Here is a 23,164-nt window from a genome sequence, read left to right as displayed (position 1 = left end):
ACTCACTGTTCCTAATAATATGGCTATAGAATAAAAAAAATGATTTTAGCTACTAAAAACTTTCTCCTGCACCAAACTCCATAGAGAAAACCAGCGGTTTTACATCACAGCAAACAGGAGATACTCACCCACTGCTGCCTCTGCCTTCAGTGTTTGAAATTCTTCCTTCAGATTTACCAAAGAGGCACAAATGGGCCAAACATTGCAGCAGTAGACCAGCAGCTCCCGTGTTACCACGAACAAAGTACATTTCCAGCAGGAAAAGGCAGCAAATGTTTATCTTAATAAATTTTTACGTTAAGATGAGCCTTTGATTTAACGCCTAAAACCAGTTTTTTCTCTTCTGTCACTGACGGCGACCATGCAAATACCTCATATACAACCTCGCTGGAATGGTTTACTTTAGTGTTAAAAAGTGGCTACGTCTCCACCTTTTCTTTTTTCAGTAACAAAAAAAAGGTTAAACTCGAGGCAGAGTTGATGCAAAGTCTAAAAAGTAAATAAATAAATAAATAAATAAAAGGTTATGAACAAAAAAAAGGGAAAAATGTCATATTTTCCACAACTGGACTTTCTCTGCCACCACGCACCAGTTGGCGTGATCGAAGTAGGTGTGTGTGACATGAAGCTCGTCCACGTGATTCTCTATCAGCTCTGCCAGTTCTCCCTCCCTGAAGACGTGGTAGTACCTCAGGCAGGAAGCGTCCACCTGCCTCTCGTCCCCCTGAGGACTCTTTGTGCTTTCCTGCTGCTGCTGCTGCTCTCTTCCTTCACTTTCACCTCCCGACTGCTTCAGGTGCTCCTTCTGGAAAGGCACCAGGTCCGGCAGAGCCAGGGAGCCACACTCCTGGGCCAAAGACACCGAGACGGCCTGGCTTTCCGTGCCATTGTTGTTGTCGCCGCCTCCTCTACCGTAGTTTTGTCCCCTGTGCAGATCCGTGACCGCGTCGAAGACGTCCTCCTCTGAGCCGATCACAGACGGAGGAGAGAAGAAGCTGGACACCTGCTTGATGAGTCCCCGTCCTCTCCCGCCCTGGCTCGACTTGCTCCCCTCGCTTTCGCCGGTGGGCGACGACAAAGTGCTCATGTCTCTGGAGGACGAGCGCGAGATGGTCAAGTTGCCAAAGTCGAACACGGAGTCCAGAGACCTGGAGAAGAACCAGAGTCTCTGCGTCCTCTGCTGTGGCATGCTGCAGGTCAGGTCTTCGTCATCGGCGACGGACGATGTGCTTCTAACCTTCCGGTGCTTGTCACTGTTGTCCAGGGCTTCGCTCACGCTCTGCGCCGCGGCTCTCCTCCTGGTCTTACCGTGCTCCGAGGTGGACTGAGGGTTCGGGTTCCAGGGAACGAAGATGTCCTGCTTCTCAAACTTGCGGCGCTTCTGCTCCATGGCCCACACGTAGATCATGAGGCGTCCGCCAACGCGCAGGGTGCGGGCCATCTCCCTTATTGCTCGGATCCGCCGCTCTTTGGTGGACAAGTGATGGATGACTGTGACAAAAATATCAATCTGTCAGACGTGAGCAGGACGAGTGGCGCAGGCATTGATTTAATTATGATGACGTGTCATTAAAAGCACAGGATATGGCACACAGGATCAATTAGAGGAGTGGGTGTCTGCTGTCCTTTTTGTTCCTGATTACAGTCTTTAGAGGACATACTCAGTTCACTCAGTTGGCATGGCAACAACACCAGCTCATCGACAGCTGATGTTTATCATTATTGGCAGTTCATTTAATATGAGGCAGCTGCATCAGTTGGTATTTATACATATGAAAGGGGGTACAAGCAACCACTAAATTAACATTCAGTTTTATTTAGTACTTAGACTACACATGTGACGCTCACTATCGGAGAAACTGATTTTACCAACTTAATAAAAGGGACAACTAAATGAAATCGACACCTTAAGAATATGTTTACCCCTTTTTGTTTAGACTTTTTTTTCAACCGGAAACAGGAAACCCTTCTGCACCAAACCCCAAAGAGAAAATCAGCATTTTTAGCGCGTGGAGACACAGGAGCTGCTGCTCTACCGCTGCAATGTTTGGTCATTTTATGCCACTTGGGTAAATATGGACGAATGATTACAAACACCAAAGTTAGAAGACGACATATGAACACAAAGATGGAGGCAGGAGTGGATGAACCACATCTGTTTGCTGTGATGTAAAAAAATGCTGATTTTCTCTATGGGGTTTGGTGCAGGAGAGTGAGTGGTTTACAGCTGCCAGCGGTTAACCCTGAAAAGTCTGTCTAACAGCAACAAAAAGCAACAAACGTACAGTTTTCTTAAGATACACTAACCCTAAAATAATTATCAGTGAGAACGAGTGAGTGTCAGTGTTGGGAAATGTGTCGGAATCTGTTTTTGTGTCACGCACCTGCGATGGAAAGCACGGCGTCGAAGCAGCCGTCCCTGTAAGGCAACCGCAGTCCGTCACACATCTGGACCTCGTGTCCTTGGCTCCAGGCGAAGTCCACCAGGGGGCGACAGACGTCGCAGCCCAGCTTGAACACCTCCTTGTTGATGTGCAGATACTTGCCATTGCCACACCCTACCAAGACCAAGACCAAGACCGTCAGCTACAACACACCTGGGCAGAAACCTCAGTACCAGTACTCAGACGTATGACGAAACAATCCTGTGTGTTTACGGAAAAAAACTTTTAAGAACAAAGAAGAAAAAGATTCAGACCCACCGATGTCAGCGACGATGCTCCCCGGCTCCAGGTCCAGCAGAAACTGCCGTACTTTGGGCCAGGCTTTGTAGCGGCTGTCGTTGAAATACGGAGCGATCTTGTCATAGACGCTGTGCACGTGCGCTCTCTCCAGCTGACTAGCAGCCTCCTCCATCATGGTTTGTCCTCGTGCAGCAGGCCTCACACCATCATGCCTGGCACGAGAGAAACACATCTCCTGAATTACGTCCGCGTCATAAATCCACCAAACTGCTTCAGACACGGAAAATCAAACGCAGCAAAGTGGAGCCTCCAACGCTGAGGTCTCTCGCTCTCTCTCTCTGCATCTTTACGTGTTTGTGAAGGTCAGCTGGAGAACGTAATCACCACACACACACACACACACACACATCTGTCAGACAGCAGAGGTAATTTAACGCCAAGCCCCCTGCTTTATATTTGAAGGAGCTCACTTGTCACATCCAGCCTGCAGTCCTCTGGGAGCACAGTTAAGCCCCATGAATACAAGACATCAGGTTTAATTTTTCATCAATCCCCGTGAAAGCACAGCAGGGATTATAAATTAAACCCTGTCCAATTGTTTGGGGTTTTTTCTCCACGGTAACACAGGAGCAAAAGGTACACGCATAAATCTTTTTTTGGCAACGAGACGCAAAACAAACGACACCAATCACGTCCGACTCTGGACTTCCTCATTTTTACGAGCCACAGGACAAACTGGATATATGGACACCAGGCTGTTTTTCAAAGACGGTGTATAAAAACGGACAAAGTCCAGTTTATTTAATCTATTCAGCTTTGATTTAACAAGGTTAATCGCATGGATGTATTTTACAAGGGAGACTGGCCAAGAAAACAACCTGGGCTCCAAATCTTCACCAGAACTTTAAAACTCATTTATGGTTCATCACAATTAATGATTGTGATTAAAATGTAGAAAAAATTCACTTCTGCTTCACGACCAGGTTTATTTTCAACAGTAAAATCCACTTCGAGGAAACAATTCTACAGGTTGCCCATCGACGGTTGCTGGTCTTTGAAATGAGGGAAACACATTTCAAGCCCAGTTATTTTTACAGAAATTCTGCAAACAAAGAACTAGAACAAGGAAACACGATAATTGTGTAGAACTGAAATGCTATAATAGTGTTTTTATTTACAGTGTAAACGTACAAATGAAAATGGTCTACATCACTGAGCAAATACACACAACGAGCAGTATGTTTCAAAAACTGGCTCCACCTTTCACACAGTTCCTCCAATCATCGTGCCCCGCCCACTGCTCCACTGACTCCCAGAGAAGCTGAGCTTCCATGGAAATTAAATTATTTTTTTTGCCGCATTTGTCCAATCAGCGTCAAGGTCACCGCAGTGAAAAAACCTATTCTGTGTTGTCCCATAGACCCCCTTCAGGGGGACGCCAGGGATTTTGTTTGTGAGGTTAATATAATTATATTTGTGCATATGAAATATATACACTCACATCGTGTAATCAGAAGTCGGCCTCAGCCAAATTAAAACCACCTTTAAATTTATTAAGCTATTTATCAGCAACCACGTTCCTGTTGTCTGAGAGACGTAAAAGTACCAAAGGGTAAGGTCGGTTTGTCCTGGACACAAGCAAGGGGGGACATCAAGGAAAAAAGGTTGGGACCCAGAGCCGTAGAGAACAGTTGAAGCTTAGCTTTAACTGGTTTTAATGCGGAGGCTGCTACGGGAGTACGAAAATCACGTAAGACGATCTGTCGTCCGTGATAAATGGCTGATTCTGACTGTAGGGACACGTTCCAATCTACATACATACAACACATTTCTCATAGACTATACATTCACACTTGTGTAAACAATTGTTAAGAAAAATAAGGTGCAGGTTAACGTTTGTCTCCATGTAAAGTACACACATAGTGTGTACACACGCGCAAATTAAATGGAGACATTGCGTTGCTGGATACATAATTCTGAGAGAAGGGTGTGTGAACACCTGTGAATCATGTAGACTTCACCACGGCTTGAGACCCAATTATCTTCATCTTCAACAGGGCAGTGCAGACGGCGCCGTACAAACACACAATAAACAAAATGAATGGCAGGGCAGACTTTAATTACTACGTCTATAGAAAATATGAAACTACTAACTATACTCCAATGATTCTTGGTTGTAGTCTTGAGCCCTGGTTATACTGAAGTGACAAACTATGAATGTAGAAACCAACTCAATCTTTTGACCATTTCTCGTTAAAATTTTTCTCCGACTCTCTAATTGTCAACTGTTTTGAGTGTTTTTCTGATTGTTTCAGCATCAACGTGAATATTTTCTGGTTTCTTTGCTCCACGTAACAAAGAAATCGCTAAAAGTGAATCATTTTGGTTTGAGGACAAAAACAAGACGTTAGAGAACGTTTCCAGGTTTTGGGAAACACCGACCAACATTTTTTCAACGTTTTCTGATGTTTTACGGACCAAACTAACACGTAATCGAGAAAATAATCAACAGATTAATCAGATTAGTTGTAAGAGTGTTACAGTATCATCAGCATAGAAAGGAACGGCACAGTTTAATGTCTGCAGATTTAAATTAAAAGTGAAGTCCAGCAAAAAGGACAGAAGTAACAGATAGCCACCAGGGGGCGACTACAGTGGTTGCTTCTTATTACTTCTACTTCTTATTTAAATGATACCATGAGTAAACATTTTCCCGACAAGTTAATAGTCTCAATCACTAAGTTTAGTTCTTCTTCAACAGAATATGGTTTATTTTTGTAAGTTCTTTCTCTTTGTAGAAGAAACGACTATGTCTATTTTTATATAGAGTCTGTGGCTTTTATACGCTGTAATAATACATTCAGCATCACAATTACAGCTCATGTTCTCGGTATCATTTTCACCCACAATGACGGTCCAATTTTCCCCTGAAATTCAGCGCTGACTGTCACACACACACACAGAAAATATCTCTTCAACCTGAACCTACACTATTTTCCAAATAATGGAACAAAACACCAGACTGAACTGCAAGTGTGTGTGTGGGGGGGGGTTATGTAATGGTGCTATTGTGTGTGTTATATCTGGTCTTCACAGCTCCCGCTACAGTCATCTCTGTTTGTTAGGATGCAGCCCACAGCCCCTGCACGGATGCTATCGCTCCCTAAAGCTTCGTGTGCACAAGGACGGATTCAAAATACAGTAAAAAATGTGCATCATTCCTATTTTAACGTTCCGGCTATCGCAGTCAGGACATGCTTTCACTCACTCAATGTGAAATAAAAGCACAATTTCTGAGTCATGCTCAGTGGTGATCGATCAGTTTTTCTGACACGACGACGACGACGTTGTAAAAGATCATGTGAACGCCGCTGGATTATTGAGCACTGGCTGCTGAATGCAACAAACAGAATTGATTAGGAAAATCTTTATTAGTTGCAGCCACGAATATAAATCAGAGCAATAAAAAAAATAAATGATGTAACTGATGTAATGATAGCGCGCACTTTGCTGATGTTAACCTGATGGAAGGCTATCACACACACACACACACAGTTTCCCTTTCACCGCTCTTAATAGACATTAAACGGATACGGCCTGTCCTTGGATGTAATGTTCAGTGGCGTCCATTTTGTGAGCAGGAGCTCTGCCAGCAGGGTTTATCACAGGATATTAGCAAGAACACAACAAAATACGTCTCTGGACAAAGTGATTGTTCTCATTGTGCATGAACAGACTCGTCTATTGATACCTATTGATACGTGTGCGTACATTTTAACGCTGCAATAACAATTATTCCCAAAATAGATGAATCTATTGGCTAACTGGTGACTTGTTTGGTCAATAAAATGTTGAAAAATGTTAGTTTATGATGGCGATGCCATTCCCAAATGTCTTGCTTTGTCCAAAAATGCAAAATTATTGGGTTTTACAGTGACTGTATATTGAAAATATTCCAAACAAATGTTTCATCAATGTTTGCATTTATAAAAACAAATCTTTCCACTCCAGTGTGGAGTCTCCACTCCATCTATTATCACAAGGTCACAGCGGCAGACAACATTTATATCCCGGACTCTTGAGCTGGAACTGACGATTATTTTCATCAACGCTTAATCGGTCGATTATTTTGTCGAGTAATCCAGTACTTGGTTGATCGGTTTTTACCAAACCTGGAAATGATGATGTTCTCAAATGTTTTAATAATTTCTTTGTTATATGGAGCAAAGAAACCAGAAAATAATCCAACTACTCAACCAATGAATCAATTATAATAACAGTTGATGATTAACTTAGCAAATTGATTACTATGGACTCAACAGAGGTGATGAAATTTAACAGGGTCTTTGAATGCATCTCATTAGCTGTCCCCGTTAGCAAACCCAGCATAACTTTCACTAGCTCTCATGCGCTCAAATGTTTACTTCATTGAATATTCGAATACATGGATGATTTGCAATTCAAAATATTTTTTTATTTTTATTCAAAATTGATTCAGTACACAGAGTTTCAGGGCCTATTCCTCAGTTGTGTGCAAAGAAAAGTTCTGTCATCATGAAATCAGAGTACAGTGTTGGTAAGATTAGGTAGCTTTTATATCTGGGAAAAGGCAATGTTAATAAAATATACTGGGTATACATTGATGCTATGACAAACTGTGGCTCAGTTGTAATCATAAAACTGAAACCTTCATTTTCTACTACACTATATCGATACATTAATTCACAAATGAAGGCGTTCTAAAGTAAACAGTCCCTGCCAGTTTCACTCGCCAGGCGTCACTACTTCACGTCTCCTCACGGTGGCGCTACTCAAATTCGAATGAGGGAAACTTGGGTGGAAGTTACCTGGCTGAAGGAGAGGGAGCTTACAGTGGGATAATGGTGGAGAAAGCTAAGTTAAGAAATGCTCCATCCACGTTCATTGTTGTATCGTGATATTATTGGTATCGTGAGGTACCCTGTGATTCCCACCTCTAGTAAGGGCGCAGTTGTTCTGTTCCTCAATCATCATCATTGTCGTCGTCTTCCAGTCGAGTGGAAGGAAAACGCAAACAGTACCTTACATAAGGACGTGGCAACAGTATTGTCTCTGCTCCGCCTGAGTTACCGCGTCTGCTCACTCAACTGTGGTCGTCCTCGGCTGTTATTACGTAACGCGCAGCTGGGGGAAAGCTTAGAGCACTGACTCTCGACTGACAACGGATGCTACAATCAAGTCAGAGGACCGAAAAATGGACAAGGATAAAAATCTGTTCCTCGTCTTTTGTGTTTGGTTAAAGCTTCACACGCTTCTGCGTCTTCATCACAATACCTCTGTTGAGGCAGAGCCCATCATTATTCCACACATGTCTAACTTCAAACCTAATGCTCCTGGACCCTGCTGATAGCAGAGGCTTCAGGTCAGACCTCAGCGGTGCTATGATGAGATTAGCGGTGAGACAGAGCTGCACAGTCATTCTGCCAGCTGCCATTAACACTCTGCTGGGAAACACAGGGAAACCACAGCCAAACAGGGTTTTTTTACCCATCATGCAAGGCTTCAGTTAATGACTCAACATCAACATGCAGCGGGAGGTTGTTTGCTAAACTTAGAATCTCCCCCCCCCCCCCGTCTCTCTCTCAATGCTGCAGTGTAATATACCAGAGCTGGAAAATGTTAACACATATTCAGGTCAAATACGTGTCGTGGCATCGTTTTGTTTCTGCTTTCAAAACTGAATTTATCAACCTTATATCTATGGCCCATGATCATAGCTTTGCGTGAGTTATGGGCGTGATTTGTCACGTCCTGTCACTAAAGCAGAACCAGTGTTCTCTATGGTAATTGGACGCTAAAAAACTCTCAGAAAGTTGACCGGCCCCCTACTAACCAAACTAGTCACTCATTGGACACCATGTCATTTGAGTTTTGGCATGTTTCCACCGAGTGGAGCGGTTCACTTGCATTTCCATTAGAAGTAGTACCACAATAACCGGCCCCAACCGGTCCATTGTTGTCTGTTGTGTTGTTCGCTGTTCGTTGTCGGGGTACAGCGTCACGCTACATATGTCACTGACTTACTGTTCTAAGTCGCAAAGCAAGGGCTTTACTGGTCCAAACCGTGCCGTACCATGATGGAAACACGATATTTGAGACCCCTGGTTTAGGGCCAAGATGTCAAATTTAACTAATTTAGTGTTGATATGCCACTAGACGTTAAATTGCGTTACTTTAACTTTAAAAATATTTGTTTTCTTGGAAAGCATTGACAGTATGACCTGGAAGGACAATATTCAGTTTTTCTTAAAAGGTCCAGTGTAGAAGAATCGGGACATCTAAGGGCACAGGGTCATATTATCCGCAGTAAAACAAGGGTCCACGTCCCTCTAGCTTAATGTTTCCCAAACTTTGTGTGTCTACACACACAAACACACACACACACATATATATATATATATACATATACATATACATATGAACCTACTATTTGGTAACATATGTGGGAACCCTCGGACCTCCTTGCATAACTATAATCAAGTTTCCAAAACATCAGTGCGCCACCAACTGGACCAAAAGGTGTTGCAGGTGCTACAGAGAGCAAACTAGCTTTCCTATCTTTAGAAAAATTATTTTAAATGTACTTCAGGTAAAGGTCATGCTTAACGAGGCCGTGAATTTGAGCTATCGTGTTTCTACGTCTGACTGGACAAACCAGCCAGCGTGTGCGCTTTATGTTCCTGTTATGTTTGTTACAACAGGAAGTGACAAAACAATCAGTGTGGCTACTTCCTTTTTCCAGGGTAACGCTTAGAGTTATAAGCGTTAAAGACTCCATTTATACTCCGTTATTTTCGTCTGTCCATCCCAAACGTTATCTCCGTCACTACCTTTTGCATTGGCATGGATGTTACGCAATACTTCCTCTAGAGGGCAGTGTCCAGTGCCATGGCGCAGGTATCAACAAACATGGCGATTGTTATTGTACGTGATCGTCATGATAATCAGGCGTCCGTACTGTACATATTTTTGATTTTATGGCTGTAGAATTGTCAAAAAATCTTCAGTGAGTGATTGACTTCTGCCCCCTTTTCCCAAGATAACTTTCTCTTTCAATATCTGGCAGGTACTAAGAAGCCGAAGTCGTCACAAATGTGTGACGCGCTGGTGAATCTCATCTGTGATCGGATGGTCGTTCCGCGGAAGTCCTGAGGGCTACCGTAATGACAAGAGATTACTCTGCTTTCCGGTATCCATCTTCTACCGCTTTATCCCCCACATGAGGCTCTTCACAGGGGGGCGCTGTGCCAATCTCAGCTGACATAGGGTGAAAGGCTGGGGTCACACCCTGGACAGATCACCAGTCCATGGTTTTGGAACTCTCTTGATATTGCAGACGTCCTAGGAGTTACGGGAATGATAAGTACGTATAACAGAAGGGTGGAATAGACTTTTTCCGTTGTTTTCCTGACTGATTGGGGACTATTAACTCTATACTGCCCCCCCAAGGTTTCCGGTGGTATTGCACAATTTCTTGTGTAATCGCAATACGTAATTAACACAAAGTATGGACGAAAGACAAAACAGGTTTCTGGTACAGATTGGGTAATGACAGTATGTATGTTTTGTACAATACTGAGTGATGTAATTATCTTTTATGGTAATATTTATGGAATTAGAATAAAGTTTGATGATGGTAATCATGACAAACGAGACTTATGTGGGGTTGTGTCAAATCTATTTGATTTAAATTAGATGACGTTCATTAGACTCAACCTCCATCGACAACGATTTAACATCCCATTAAAGTTGATTACATTCAATTCGAGATAAGAAACAAAACAAACACAAATCGATTTTTTTTTTTGGGAGATATTAAATGAATCTGAATATGAATTAAGCTCCACACACAGACACAACTGCTACACTCGAGTCAATATTTGCTCACCCTCTGGCTCCAACACACACACACACACACACAATACAAAGCCACTTTACGGGTAAACCGCCGAGCTCTGATCCGCCTCAGTCCTCAGGTCGCTCGCACAGAAACTTCGCTCTCTTCATCATCGCTAACAAATACATCATCGATCTGGCATCACTTTAATCACGGGCTCGCGCTCGACACGGGCGGCACCGGACACGCGATCAACGACACCGCGAGCGAAAGAGAGGAAACCTACCTGACCGGGAGAGCGAGGGCGAGAGCGGCCGCCAGCAGCGAGCCAAGCCGCCGCCGGACTGGATCCCATCCACAGCATGTTCAGACTCACACCTGTCAATTCGCACGAGTTTACAAGCACACTTCCGGCGACGGGTGTCAAAATAAAAGCCTAAAACAATTACTATTTCGTAGATATTTAGCTAGTACCGATATTTATAGTACACAAAACATGTTTACCATAATATTATTAATTTCCCCTTTCTTATCTGATCTTACCTAAGCCACCATCTTTGTCCATCCTCTGTGTAAACTTTACTTAAACTAAACTAAATTAAAACATACTTTTGATGATTAAAAGTATGTCTTAATTTGTTTAAAATAACGTTTTTATCTTTCTGTGTGTCAGATTTATCTAAATTATTATTTAAAAATATTATTATTATCATATGCACTTTTAAAATATTTCCTTATTGTGTTTACATTAAATGTATTTTGCCTTCATTTGATAACATATATCTGTTATATTATAACAAATGATCCATAAAAAATGTCTTCACTTACTGTAAGTCACCAGTTTTGGAAACACACTCATGTGCTGTCTCTCCTACATACATTTGATATACAGTATTTTTTTTTGAATAAAACCGTAATGAATAAATATCATACATTAAACAGGTAATAAAAAAACTAAATTTTGTCCATTAAGCTTTGAGTGAATAGTTTTAGTGACTTACTAGTATTTGTAATAATTGGCAGTTTAATAAATTATAATTGGTCAATGCTTATTTTTTTTAAATGGTATATATCTCCTCGATGTTATTGTGTACATGCTGTTGACTCAACAGTTTATAATAGAATTGCTTAGTGTTTATTGTGATTGTGCAAACAATATACAATAAGATTTGGGCAGCTTCCCCAGATTAGTGCATTGTAGAAGTAAATTAAATAACAAGAATGGCAAGTAAAAAAAAGGAGACTATGGAAGGGGATTAGAGTCATGTGGATCAATTTTTTGGTCTTTAATGTCAGAAAAAATCACGAGTTTTTCTTAGAATTCTAGCTTTTCTTTGTGTTTTATAAAAAATATTTACACGTGGCCCTAACCAACCTCCGTAGAAACCAAGAAGTTAAAAATAAAGTTGTTTTCCAAATGTATTTTCTTGTCAAAAAACCCCACATGAAGCTGCGCTTTTATTTTGAAGACTTTCAAATCCGGTGTTCGTTGTCGTTGTGTTGGACTTGTCTCCGCTGATCGGTCGTCGGTGTGTAGAAAAGATGACACGCTGCGAGGTTGGAGAACACGGCGTGTCATTGGCTGTCGGCGTCACGTGACAAACACAACAAACCAGTGTCCTCGACGGGCAGACAACACACCTGACCTCGTGTTACAGGTGAGATTTGTCCTCAGTGTCAAACAAACGTGAAGCACATGGGCAAATCTGAAAAAACCCGAACCTTACGTGTTTCCCAAAAAAAACAGGTGAAAAATACTGCAAATAAATCAATCAATTTAATTTGGAGGCTCACACGTATCCATAATAAATTATAAATACAATATTATAAAGGTCTGATCATGACTGTTCGTTTACGCTGCCATTTTTGCAGGAAAGTGTTAAAATGTATAACGCTAGTCATCTGAGTTCACTGCGAACTTTAAAATCCCCTAAAATCAAACCAATATATTGCAGATTTCCCTACTCAGTCGGCCCAGAGTGTAAGAATTAGCGCCACCAACTCCACTCTCATGAAATTGCAGGTTTTTTATTCTTTGGAAAGGTTTACGCTTCTGAAATGTTCTCATCTAACCAATCAGAATGTTTATTGTTATTGTTATATGTGGTATTTAAAAAAAATCAATAAAATTAAAATTAAATAGATAAGTTAGTGATAGATACTAGCCAGCTAGCGTAGATGGATGATAGCTTGCTAGCTAGTGATAGATAGGTAGATAGGTAGATAGATAGATAGATAGATAGATTGATAGATATGCTAGCTAGTGATAGATAGATAGATAGAAAGATAGATAGATAGATAGATAGATAGATAGATATGCTAGCTAGTGATAGATAGATAGATAGATAGATAGATAGATAGATAGATAGATATGCTAGCTAGTGGGAGATAGATAGATAGATAGATAGATAGATAGATAGATAGATAGATAGATAGATAGATAGATAGATAGATATGCTAGCTAGTGATAGATTCATAGACAAATACTAGCTAACTAGCAAAGAAAGAAAGAAAGAAAATGAAAGAAGTGCTTGAAAAACAGAGGGAACGATTAACTATAAAACACAATTAAAGCAAAAAAGAATTAAAATTAATTAAAACACAAACAAACAAACAAAACCGCCTTATTCCCACTGAAAGGAGTAAAGAGATCAAGGTCACTGAAAAAAAAAAGAAAGTCACACACACAACACGTGACTGCCACCAATAGTTTAGGTGTAGAATTGCATTTGTCCTTTTCACAGAAGGTCAGAGAGGAGACGCTGGAGAAAGAGCATCCAGGGATTTGTAGATAAACAGAGTTACTATAATCACTCAGGGTTTTAAGATACTAACTGTACAATCATGACAGTATTTAATGTCCTAAAGCAGATTCAGTTCAACAAACAAACATTTTTATTTTGTGCCAGTGGAGGAAACGCATTCACATTAGCTTCTCCAGAGATTTAAAACTTCCGGACCGTTTCCTGTTTCTCGCATCCTGTTGTTAAGTTCACAAACCTTTCATAGACTTACTGGTGCACAGTGGTTTTAATGTTATGTCACATGTCTGTACTGCGAGTCAGTCGCCTGTAAAGTAGAATAACGTTGTTTGACCAGTGGAAATAAGACGTTAATTTGCTGCCGTCACTGTTCACTGCTCCTGTTCATGTTCAGACCTCGACTTGACAAGGTGAAGAGCCGGAGACTTCAGCAGCAGCTCCAGGATTTTAAAGGTCAAAGCCTTTGTTTGAAACAGATTCACAGAGGGAGGCTGCCATCGCGCACCATGGGCTTATAATAGTACAGAGCAGTGTCTTTTGATTTCATTTTCCGCAAAAAAGAATGAGTCAAAGACGAACAATGATGAAGCAAGAGAGGGGACGTAATAATAATTATAATTAGAATAATGAGTGAAGGCATAGTACAGTGAAATACTGCTTTGGAGACAAAAAGTACCGATTTTTTTTAGCATATAATCGCAATATCATATCGTGACTTAAATATTGCATTATCGTATCGTGACTTAGATATCATGCTAATATCATATTGCAACTTAAATATCGTGATAATATCGTTTTGTGACTTTCAAATCGTAAAATAGTATCGTAACTTAAATATTGTGAAATAGTATCGTTACTTTTTTTTTTTTTTTTTTAAATGCTTTTTTCATAAAATCCTCATCTGTAAGCCGATTTTTTAATAAAATGTCCTTGATAAATGTCCGAGGAGCATCTCTGAATATCATGTGCTTTAAAATCTTCACACAACCTTAACATCCGGTTAATCAGACTCTTAACGCCGTGCTCACAGTTCACGCCGCGCTCTCATTAATGACAAGGCTTGCAGAGGATGTGAGACACATTATGTTCTTAAGTGCTGCTCGGCTTGCGCGCTGACACTTTGTTCTTTCGCTGAGGTCAACGCTGTGTTGTCGAAGCGCCACAGAAGACGCCAAGGTGTCATTTATACTGTAACGTCTTTGCATGGAGGGAACACGTGACTGTCGGTCGGGGGGGGGGGGGGGGAAAAAAATCACAGCTTCTGAGCTGGAGCTGAAATAATTCACTGTCATGAATGTGCTGATGAAACACGTGCGGAGGCTGGGAGACAGATTGGAGATGACATACGACACGACAAAACTGCAGTAAATATCACAAGGACCACAGGCCCATATGCAATCGGGTAATAAACATTGACCGTACATCAAAACTGGTCATCGTCATCTTCAGGTTCTCCCGAGGACGCCAATGCGGAAGTAGATAATATACTGAATAGCCACCAGGGGGAGCAGAATGAAGATTGACAGTGAGTATCATCCAATGGTTTGCGAAAGCTTGTCACTTCCCCAATCCAGAAACCGGATTTACTCTACACGTGTTCAGAAGAGCAGCTACTTCGTGTTATGAAGACCGTTTCCGAGGTTACGGTTTGCGTCAGGAAGTAGCCACACTTCGCACACACGTAGAACAAGATTCTGGAGGCTCCACAATGGGAATTCAGATTATTACGGGTGAGGTTGTGACGTGTTGCCACATGGTTGTAAGAACAAGAAAATTCTCTTCCTTAAACCCCTCCCATGTGAACGTTGTATTTTTAACTGATTAATAAATAACATTAAAAACCAATTAAATCATACGACATTTTGTCTTTGCCTTTTAAGACGATGTAGACAATGTAGCGTGCCATCTAGTGGCCAACATACGCGACTGCAGGGGACCAAGAACGCCGCTTGTGAAGTTTTATAAATCGTTATATTTACGTTTAAAGAAAGTTGGAAAATTGGTGAAACACTGGACGCACATTTGGAATCAATCACTATATTTCGTATGTGTTTATATTTGACTGAATTATCACAAAAACACTGAAATAAACAAAATATGGTCATAAAATCACAAACTACAGCCTGACAAAATGTCCAATCGCAAAATTCCTCCCTCCACTGTTCATCCTTTGTGAGCCAAAACCACACATGCTATTTTTAAGCGCAGAACAGTGGATTCTGCAGGGAAGAGAAAGAAAGGGCAACAACCCAGATCTGTCACATGCAGCAGCTCAACACTCAAACATCCCTGTAAAAGAACCAAAAATCTGTGGCCATAAATCTTTTTGCCGCACAGATTCTTACGGATGAGGTGTTTAGGAGTTAAAATGGATGCAACAGTAGCTGCTTGTGCCGCTTTAATGAACACCAGAGGGACCGAAGCGGTGAAACGTCCGTTCCTGTGAGACGCGGTAATGACTGCGATGAAACTCACAGAGCTTTCACACTGTGTTATGTTTATAACTTATATAACATTTATGTTTGACGTGAAAAAAAAGAACCAAAAAGATGCAAAAACATTTTTTCGATTCTGCTCATTTATCATCAATTTCAAGTACAAAACAGGCAAAAAGGACAATAAACAAACTTATTTCTAATGAACAGTGATAGAAATGAACAGTGAGTCAGTGTCTCATGGTTATGACATTTTGACTATGAAACTTGTGATTTAACCTGAACAAAGAAACTCTTTCATCAGAATTTCTGTTAAAAAAAAGCAACTAAAATCAATTAAAACAACATCAGGCAGATGATCCTGACTTTTTGTTTTTTACATTTCCTACATTACACTTCACCCTTATCCATGTCTTTAGAAAACCGACAAAAAATAGATTTATCTCCATATACAAAAGTATATATACACGGTATATTAAATCAGCAGCAACACGACTTATCAAAAATACTGTCTTTCAAAGCTGCTTAAAAAGGTCCAGTGTGTACAATTTTAAAAACCTTGTATTGGTAGAACATGTTTGCATACGTGTAAAATCGTTTATAATAAAAACTTGGGTTCGTTATTTTGTTGCAGCAGAAAAAGCTCTTGTAGAGCCTCACTTTACAGACGCTGCCATCTTGTGGCGACATATAACAACCGCAGCCTGAGTTTGTGGGTTTCTGTGCAAACGACGGAGAAAGGCGACATTCACATAAACCTGAGGCAAAAACCAACAAAGAATGAACGATTGCCTTTCATAATCCATTAATCTGTCGATTATAAGTATTAGATTAGTCGATTCCTTTATAAAAAGTCATGGATTGAGTCCTCACTTCAGATTTCGCAGCCAAATCTGATTCCAATCGGATCAGAATCAGCGGTTTACTTTCATAATTATATTTGAAGTGTTTTTTCTTCTACTTCTCTATAAATTGCACTCTAGTATTTTTATTTTCTTCTCAGTTTAATTTTTTTATCTCATCTTTATTAAGGTCTGAGAGCACAAGGTGTGGAAACTGAAGTTCTTCTTCTTTTTCCTCCAAATTAAATCACATTCTGAGGGCCTGAGCAGGCCCTAAAACTCATCAAATTTAGCGAACGCATCAGTCCTGGTGAACATTTACGACAGAAAGTGTTTCCGTGAACGGGCATGGAAAACGGACCCAAAATGTTCTATTTTTCTTATTTCATTTCTATTTTCCTCTAATATTTTTGGGGATTTTACTTTTGTTTTTGCACCCGTGACCTGGGAATAATCCAGACTCCGGTGGTACACGCTTGTTTTAGTCAAAAGAGGGAACGAACGGTAACGGAACGGATACAGGAGGTGAGAACGCTCAAAGAACACAAAAGAGGGTGAATCTCCTGGAGAGAAATCGCAGCGACTGGAATGGAACGTTCTCGCTTTGGTTAGAGCACAAACACGGAGCGCCGCGGTACGACAAGCACGAGCCGGTCACACTTTACACTCTGGACCTTTAACTTAAAACTAATGAAGAGGTCTGTCCCTCCTCCTCATCGTCGCCTCCGCCGCCTCCTGCTGCTTGGGGCGCTGTCTCTGAACGACGCGGCGCGGCTCCTGTGAACTCAGGACGATGTCGATGGACACGGGAAACGAGAAGCGCTCCGACATCAGCGCGATCTTGTCGTGGCGAACGCCGTGTTTGTTCCGCCTTCAGGGCAAACAAGAGCAGAAGTGAAGTCTGCAGCAGCGCGTATAATATACATAACCTTATTTATATATTTAAAAAAATAGAGAAAATAAATGAAATTACTTCTCAAGCTCAAAAGGATCCAACTTCCAGCTGGTGTCAGGTTCACAAAAATCCACTCTGTATCCTTTCTCTAAAGCCTGGTTAAAAAAGAATTTATTAACATTTTAAGGAAGATTCTAGAACATCAATAATTACAGGAGAGGATTACGAGAATTTTATGCGGGGGGGGGAGAAAAGGCCAAAATTATTAAGATTAAAATCAAGATTCTGAAGAAAAAAAAAGGTCAGAATTTGGAGTGATTTCTCTGAATTCGACTGTTTTTGTTTAAAAATAATAGTAAACGTAGACGTAATTCTCTTCTGTAACTAATACACTGTTATTAATGAGGATATTATTATTATTATCCTAAACAATATTAATTCTGCATAAGCTTACATAAGCTTAATGTAAATTGTATAGCTTCCCTTTGCCAATTCTAATAGTTTAATCCCAAATTCTTATAATTCTTGGTGATACAAGTACATACACTACAATTTTTTTTTTAAATAATATTCTGAGAATTCTGAGAATAAAGACAGAAAAACGGGATTGAAGTCACATTTATAATTTCTTTCTAATCAGAAATCTGATTTATATATCACGTAATTCTGGTGTTTTGAGATTAAAATCTAAAAAACACACTTTTACTCTGTTATGTGTTAAAAGAGGCTTATTTGTAATTATTCAAACCTGGCAACCAATGTGAATCCACTCCCTTACAATGTTTTGCACTGGGACTGTAATTTTAAACACTAAAACGTCGCTTTTGTACATATTTCACATACACTCAACTACTTTTTAATCTTTATTTCCTTGCATTTGTTCTGCACTAAATCAAACGCCTCGGTTTATTTATACCTCCCTAATTATTACAACAGATTCTGATTATTCTTCATTTTATAAGTAAATACCAAGTGATAAACCTTAATTATTTTGGGGGAGACCAGGTTTCCTTTCTACCATCATCATAAATAACATTAATTATGATTATTATCACTTACCATTTGGACATATGGCTTCATTTCCCAGGCCTGGATGTTTGTATTATCTATAATAACTGGAGAGCGATGATCGTTCATGGCATCTTTAGCTAAAAGAGGTTTTAAAGGAAAAATACACTCAACCAAGTTCTGGCAAAAAATACTATATATATATATATATATATATATATATATATATATATATATATATATATATATATATATATATATATATATATCTATCTATCTATCTATCTATCTATCTATATATATATATATATACATACATACATACATACATACATATATATATATATATATATATATATATGTACTTTACTTACTAACTTTGCAAGTTATTTTAAGAAAATAGCAACTGCATCAATTTAGAAGTGAGAAAATGCTTACATAAAAACATCAGGGAAGTGTGAACATAAAAAACAACATAATAAAAATAGAATAAATAATCAATGAATATATAAATAAAAAATAGGGACAAAACCTTAATACATTTCTGTAAAATAACCAAGAGGTAATAAGTACAACGATATAAATAAATGGTTAAAGCTAACCTATTAAGCTATTTGTGACTTTATTTTTAAAAGCAGTCACAGTGTGACACATCTGAAAATGCCTGAATTGATGAAGGCAACAAATAAAATTAAAAGATTGATAAAATCCCCCTTAAAATCATACTATAGACACAGATACAGACAGAGAGGGGTAAATACCTCGGCTCTGGTTCCACTCGTGTGCCGCTCCGAGGAGACCCGGGTCATATCTGTAACCGTCCTCGAGGTCAAAGTAGTCATCGGTGCTGAGTATGAGACCACAGGGACCAGTGGAGAGCAGCTCCCTGTGAGTGACATGCAAACATTCACATTGTTTATAAATGAACGAATACACAAATAACTCCAAGCTACTCAAAGTCTGTGACAACTTCTAGTCCATTGAGCTGTCAGTAGCCAATCAGCAGCTTCCTAAGGCCCGCCCACAAACGAAAAACAGAAGCGCAAAGAACAAACGAAGGAGCGCAAAGAACAAGTGTATTTTCAAACAATAAAATACAATATTTTTGAATAGTTAAATCGTTATTTTATTTGCTTCTTAAAAAGTCTAAGTCTCAACCTGGACAGGTCACCAGTCCATCACAGGGACATCCATCGGCTGAATTTAGAATCCTAACAACACTACTCAAACTTACCTGGCCAGTGTTGATTTGCCGGATCCTGGTAAACCCCTCATGAGGATCAGGACCAGGGCGGAGCTGTGAGTGATTTCAGGAGGTCTGCAGTGACGCTGTTGCTCCCAGAGTTCATTTCCTGAACCAAATCTCTCACAACCGTTATAATCCTCGTCAAACTGACACCGTCCCGTATTTCTGTGATCAGAGAACGCGTCGTGGCTACGACCCCAGTCGTGCCTGTCAAAGTTTTGCGGATGGTCTTCTCCGTGATAGCCCTGAGTGTGAGGTCTGGACCCATTTGGAGGTAGACACATTGGAGGTCTTTGGAAATGAGACCGCTCTTGATAGTGGTTTGTCACTCCTGGGCTGCCCCTGTTTGGATTCACATGTTGTGGTTGTGGGAATGTAGGTGGAGGTGGGTAGTGGGGGTGGAACGGTGGTGGGTGTAATCTTGGGTTTGGCTGTCTGTACGTTGGTTGTGGATAATGCCTCTGGTTGTGAGAGGAAACAGATGCCTGGTCCATGCCTGGCCTTGGTCTCCTGGGTTGGTACGGTCCATTTTGGTACCAGTGTGGCCATGATGGGTGCCTCCCTCCACTGCTAGTCCAGGACTTGTCCATTTCTGCAGATTTGCTTGCGTAATTAAAATTCTCCTGGCTTGTGTGCTGGCTGGTGGGAGTGGGTCGTGTCCCTGAGTTCACGTTAGCACCGTCTGGCGTATCAATCTGCTCCAGCTCTTTGTAAAACTCGCTCAGCGAGTCCTCGATGTCAGACTTGACTGCGCCGGCTCGTGGAGGAAATACCGGACCGATGAAAGTGCTGCTGGTGAGTCCGACCTCCTTTAACACTCGCTCCTTCTCGCTGTTCTCGCCATCGGCGCGGTCACTACTCACACGTTTGGTGTTTACGAGTGAATCATCATCCACGTCGGCACTACTCCGACCTGCCACACGAGGGCGCTTTATACCAGGTGATGTCGTAGAGGCGGAGTCAGGATGAGACATCTGTGTGAACACAAATCGGAAAAAGTTAACGTTTATCTAAAATTGTCAGCTTTTAAACTCGGAAAGCCAGAGGAACTTCACCAAACGGCCAGATGGCCACCACTCGTGCAAACACTTTCTGTCATATTTAATTCACATTAACTCAGTAGTATACACAGTAATGTCTAACTTTAATCCATGGAAATGTTGCAACGCTGTACAAGCAAACTACTATAGAGAAATGGTCAGCATCACTATCTGGCACGGCAGATTATTACAAAAAATCTGATCAAAAATTTAAATAAATAAATGATTTGCTTGTCTTCACAAAAAAAAATTATTTAAAATTTTTTAAATTATTTATTTATAAAATTTTATACAGAATTCAGAGATTTTATTCTGAAAAAGAAAGACAGATATGAACTGATGTGTTCGGTTTGGAAAAACTAAAATAAACAGCTGTTGTAACGGACATGCAGGTTTAGCAGTATTTCTCAAAATTTAAATGATGCACAATAATCATTAACAATGTTAAAAGGGAAAATGTAGTTTGTTACTAAACTATTAGCTAGCAAACTTGCTAACTATTAGTTAGCAAGTTTAGCTGAATTTAGCAAGTTAGCTGAATTTTAGTTACTCTTTTAAACCAATCGCTTAAATAAATGATAAAATGATAAAAAATTAAAAAATGATAAAATAATTGGCCGTAAAGCGAACTTACTCGACGATTCGTGTCGCGATGTTATCGACTAGCATTGCTAACAACGGCTTTTCGGGGTAAAAGTTGGAGGTGACGTCATCCAATGTAAAATTTAATTTTCAAACAATTCAAAGGCTTTGGGGAAGGGTATTCCTTTGATGATGATAAGTACTCAATTCATGTTGATATTTAAATCTATAATAATATCTTCTCCTGGCCGTTTTCTGTTTTTTCCGTGGAAAGCAAAAAGTTTAACATATTTAAAAAATGCTTTATTTTCATGGGGTCCATTCAAACGAGAGCGAAAACGGTTACTTAACTGGCCGACCTCGTGTTTATAAAAAACAACCTCACTTTATAAGTAACAGGTTACTCGTCCCACGTGCAGTACTTTACATGATATAAATGCAATATATCATGTCCAACCCTTGTTAATTGCTGTCAATATCAAGCCCAAACTGTCAGTAATGTTTAACTTGTTACAGTCGTGTCGTTAAAATCGTTCTGTAGTATACTGTCACACATGTGGAAATGCATGTTTATTATGTATTATCTTTATCTTTAGTACCTTTGCTGCTGTGACAATGTAAATCTCCCCACTGTGGGACTAATAAAGAAACTATCTTATCTTATGTTTAGTTTAAAAAAAATAAAAATCCCAAATACTTTATTAGCACTTTATTCCTTTCCTTTCGTTCCTTCCTACTAAATCAGTGCAGTTTTGTTTTACAACATTTTATGGTTGACACATTCACTGCAAAGGTAAATTAAGTCTAGATGATGTATAAATATATATATTATATATATATATATGCACTTGTAAAGTCATTGAAGCTAAAACTGAAACCAAACAACAGTGTCGTGTTTAGCTAATGTCATGACAGAAAACGGTGGTGGGGTGAAAAAGGGGTTATGTTTAAAATGTGACATAAACACAAACAGAATAAATGTCGCCCTTCGTGAATTCTTACCATGGAAATCCAAAAGAGTCCAAAAATAATGCGGAAAAAACATTAAATTATACAATCCCCCGGCACGTTTGCCTTGTGTTTACTAAGCGCTTCTTCTTCTGCTTCTTTTTCTTCTTCTTGTCATCATCGAGCCGATTACCATTACTAAGTGTGATTATAGCGCCGCCGCTGGTCTGGAGTGGCAACAACCACAGAACAGTGATTTATTTCAATGAAATAAAATTATTAAAAAAAAGGCATCTTTTAGGTTTAACTTTGAGAATATTCATTTTGATTTACTAAATGTTATTTCTAATCATTATATTATTTGTTTTTTAAGCACTTTTTACAATTGTTTTGGTGATAGTTTGTGACCTTTCTGAGTTGCACTTCAAAATAAAGCTTACTGTATTATGACAGAATTTATGGATTGTGTAATGATCCAGAAGCAGTGAGTTTTTTCATGTATAACATAACAAGATTTGCAGTGTCACGATCAGAAAACAAAAAATCATACCCATTTAAAATGTTTTGTGACATCGAATTTCAAACATAACCTAATTCACTTATTGTTAATAGTCAACATATTTACAGTTAGAATGAGTGATTCAGAATTTTTGATGTGGATGTAAATAATTATTCAGTAGCCTATTGTACTTTATTTTTAATCAATTATCTCAGTTTTACGTTTTGGGATGGGCATTTCAAATACATACTACAATAATTGATCATATACTGTATTATGTCTCAGTAACTTTACCCAGTAACTCACAGTAAGAGAATAACTGTTCATCTCCATCCCTTGTACTTTCA

At 39.8% G+C, this 23,164-nt stretch overlaps 2 protein-coding genes across 2 annotated transcripts; both read right to left on the bottom strand.

The window, feature by feature from the left end:
- Positions 1–247: 247 nt before the first annotated feature.
- trmt9b (tRNA methyltransferase 9B) lies at positions 248–10,925 on the bottom strand. Its single transcript, XM_058634526.1, has 4 exons — positions 10,847–10,925; positions 2,703–2,896; positions 2,385–2,558; positions 248–1,491 (listed from the first exon to the last, which is right to left on the bottom strand). Exons 2-4 carry the CDS (start codon positions 2,857–2,859, stop codon positions 551–553), a joined length of 1,272 nt encoding a protein of 423 aa, XP_058490509.1. The 5' UTR covers positions 2,860–2,896; positions 10,847–10,925; the 3' UTR covers positions 248–550.
- Positions 10,926–15,416: 4,491 nt separating this feature from the next.
- Positions 15,417–22,483, bottom strand: n4bp2l2 (NEDD4 binding protein 2-like 2). Its single transcript, XM_058633807.1, has 6 exons — positions 22,373–22,483; positions 19,737–20,722; positions 19,264–19,388; positions 18,554–18,642; positions 17,573–17,649; positions 15,417–17,470 (listed from the first exon to the last, which is right to left on the bottom strand). The coding sequence occupies exons 1-6, from the start codon at positions 22,373–22,375 to the stop codon at positions 17,287–17,289; spliced, it is 1,464 nt and encodes a 487-aa protein (XP_058489790.1). The 5' UTR covers positions 22,376–22,483; the 3' UTR covers positions 15,417–17,286.
- Positions 22,484–23,164: the final 681 nt, after the last annotated feature.

This window comes from Solea solea, chromosome 7 (assembly GCF_958295425.1).
Source record: "Solea solea chromosome 7, fSolSol10.1, whole genome shotgun sequence".
In the NCBI taxonomy this organism is placed as follows: Eukaryota; Metazoa; Chordata; class Actinopteri; order Pleuronectiformes; family Soleidae; genus Solea; species Solea solea.
This window is presented reverse-complemented; position numbering and strand designations above follow the sequence as displayed.

What these genes read in the sequence shown, in the direction of transcription:
- trmt9b (XM_058634526.1), bottom strand. Translation starts at nt 2,859, where the DNA reads ATGATGGAGGAGGCTGCTAGTCAGCTGGAGAGAGCGCACGTGCACAGC. An exon ending in GAGCATCGTCGCTGACATCG is followed by an intron (nt 2,559 to 2,702) that starts GTGGGTCTGAAT and finishes TGGTCTTGGTAG; the next exon opens with GGTGTGGCAATGGCAAGTAT. An exon ending in CGCCGTGCTTTCCATCGCAG is followed by an intron (nt 1,492 to 2,384) that starts GTGCGTGACACA and finishes TTTTTGTCACAG; the next exon opens with TCATCCATCACTTGTCCACC.
- n4bp2l2 (XM_058633807.1), bottom strand. An exon ending in GGCAAATCAACACTGGCCAG is followed by an intron (nt 19,389 to 19,736) that starts GTAAGTTTGAGT and finishes TGTCACTCACAG; the next exon opens with GGAGCTGCTCTCCACTGGTC. An exon ending in TGAAGCCATATGTCCAAATG is followed by an intron (nt 17,650 to 18,553) that starts GTAAGTGATAAT and finishes TTTTTTAACCAG; the next exon opens with GCTTTAGAGAAAGGATACAG.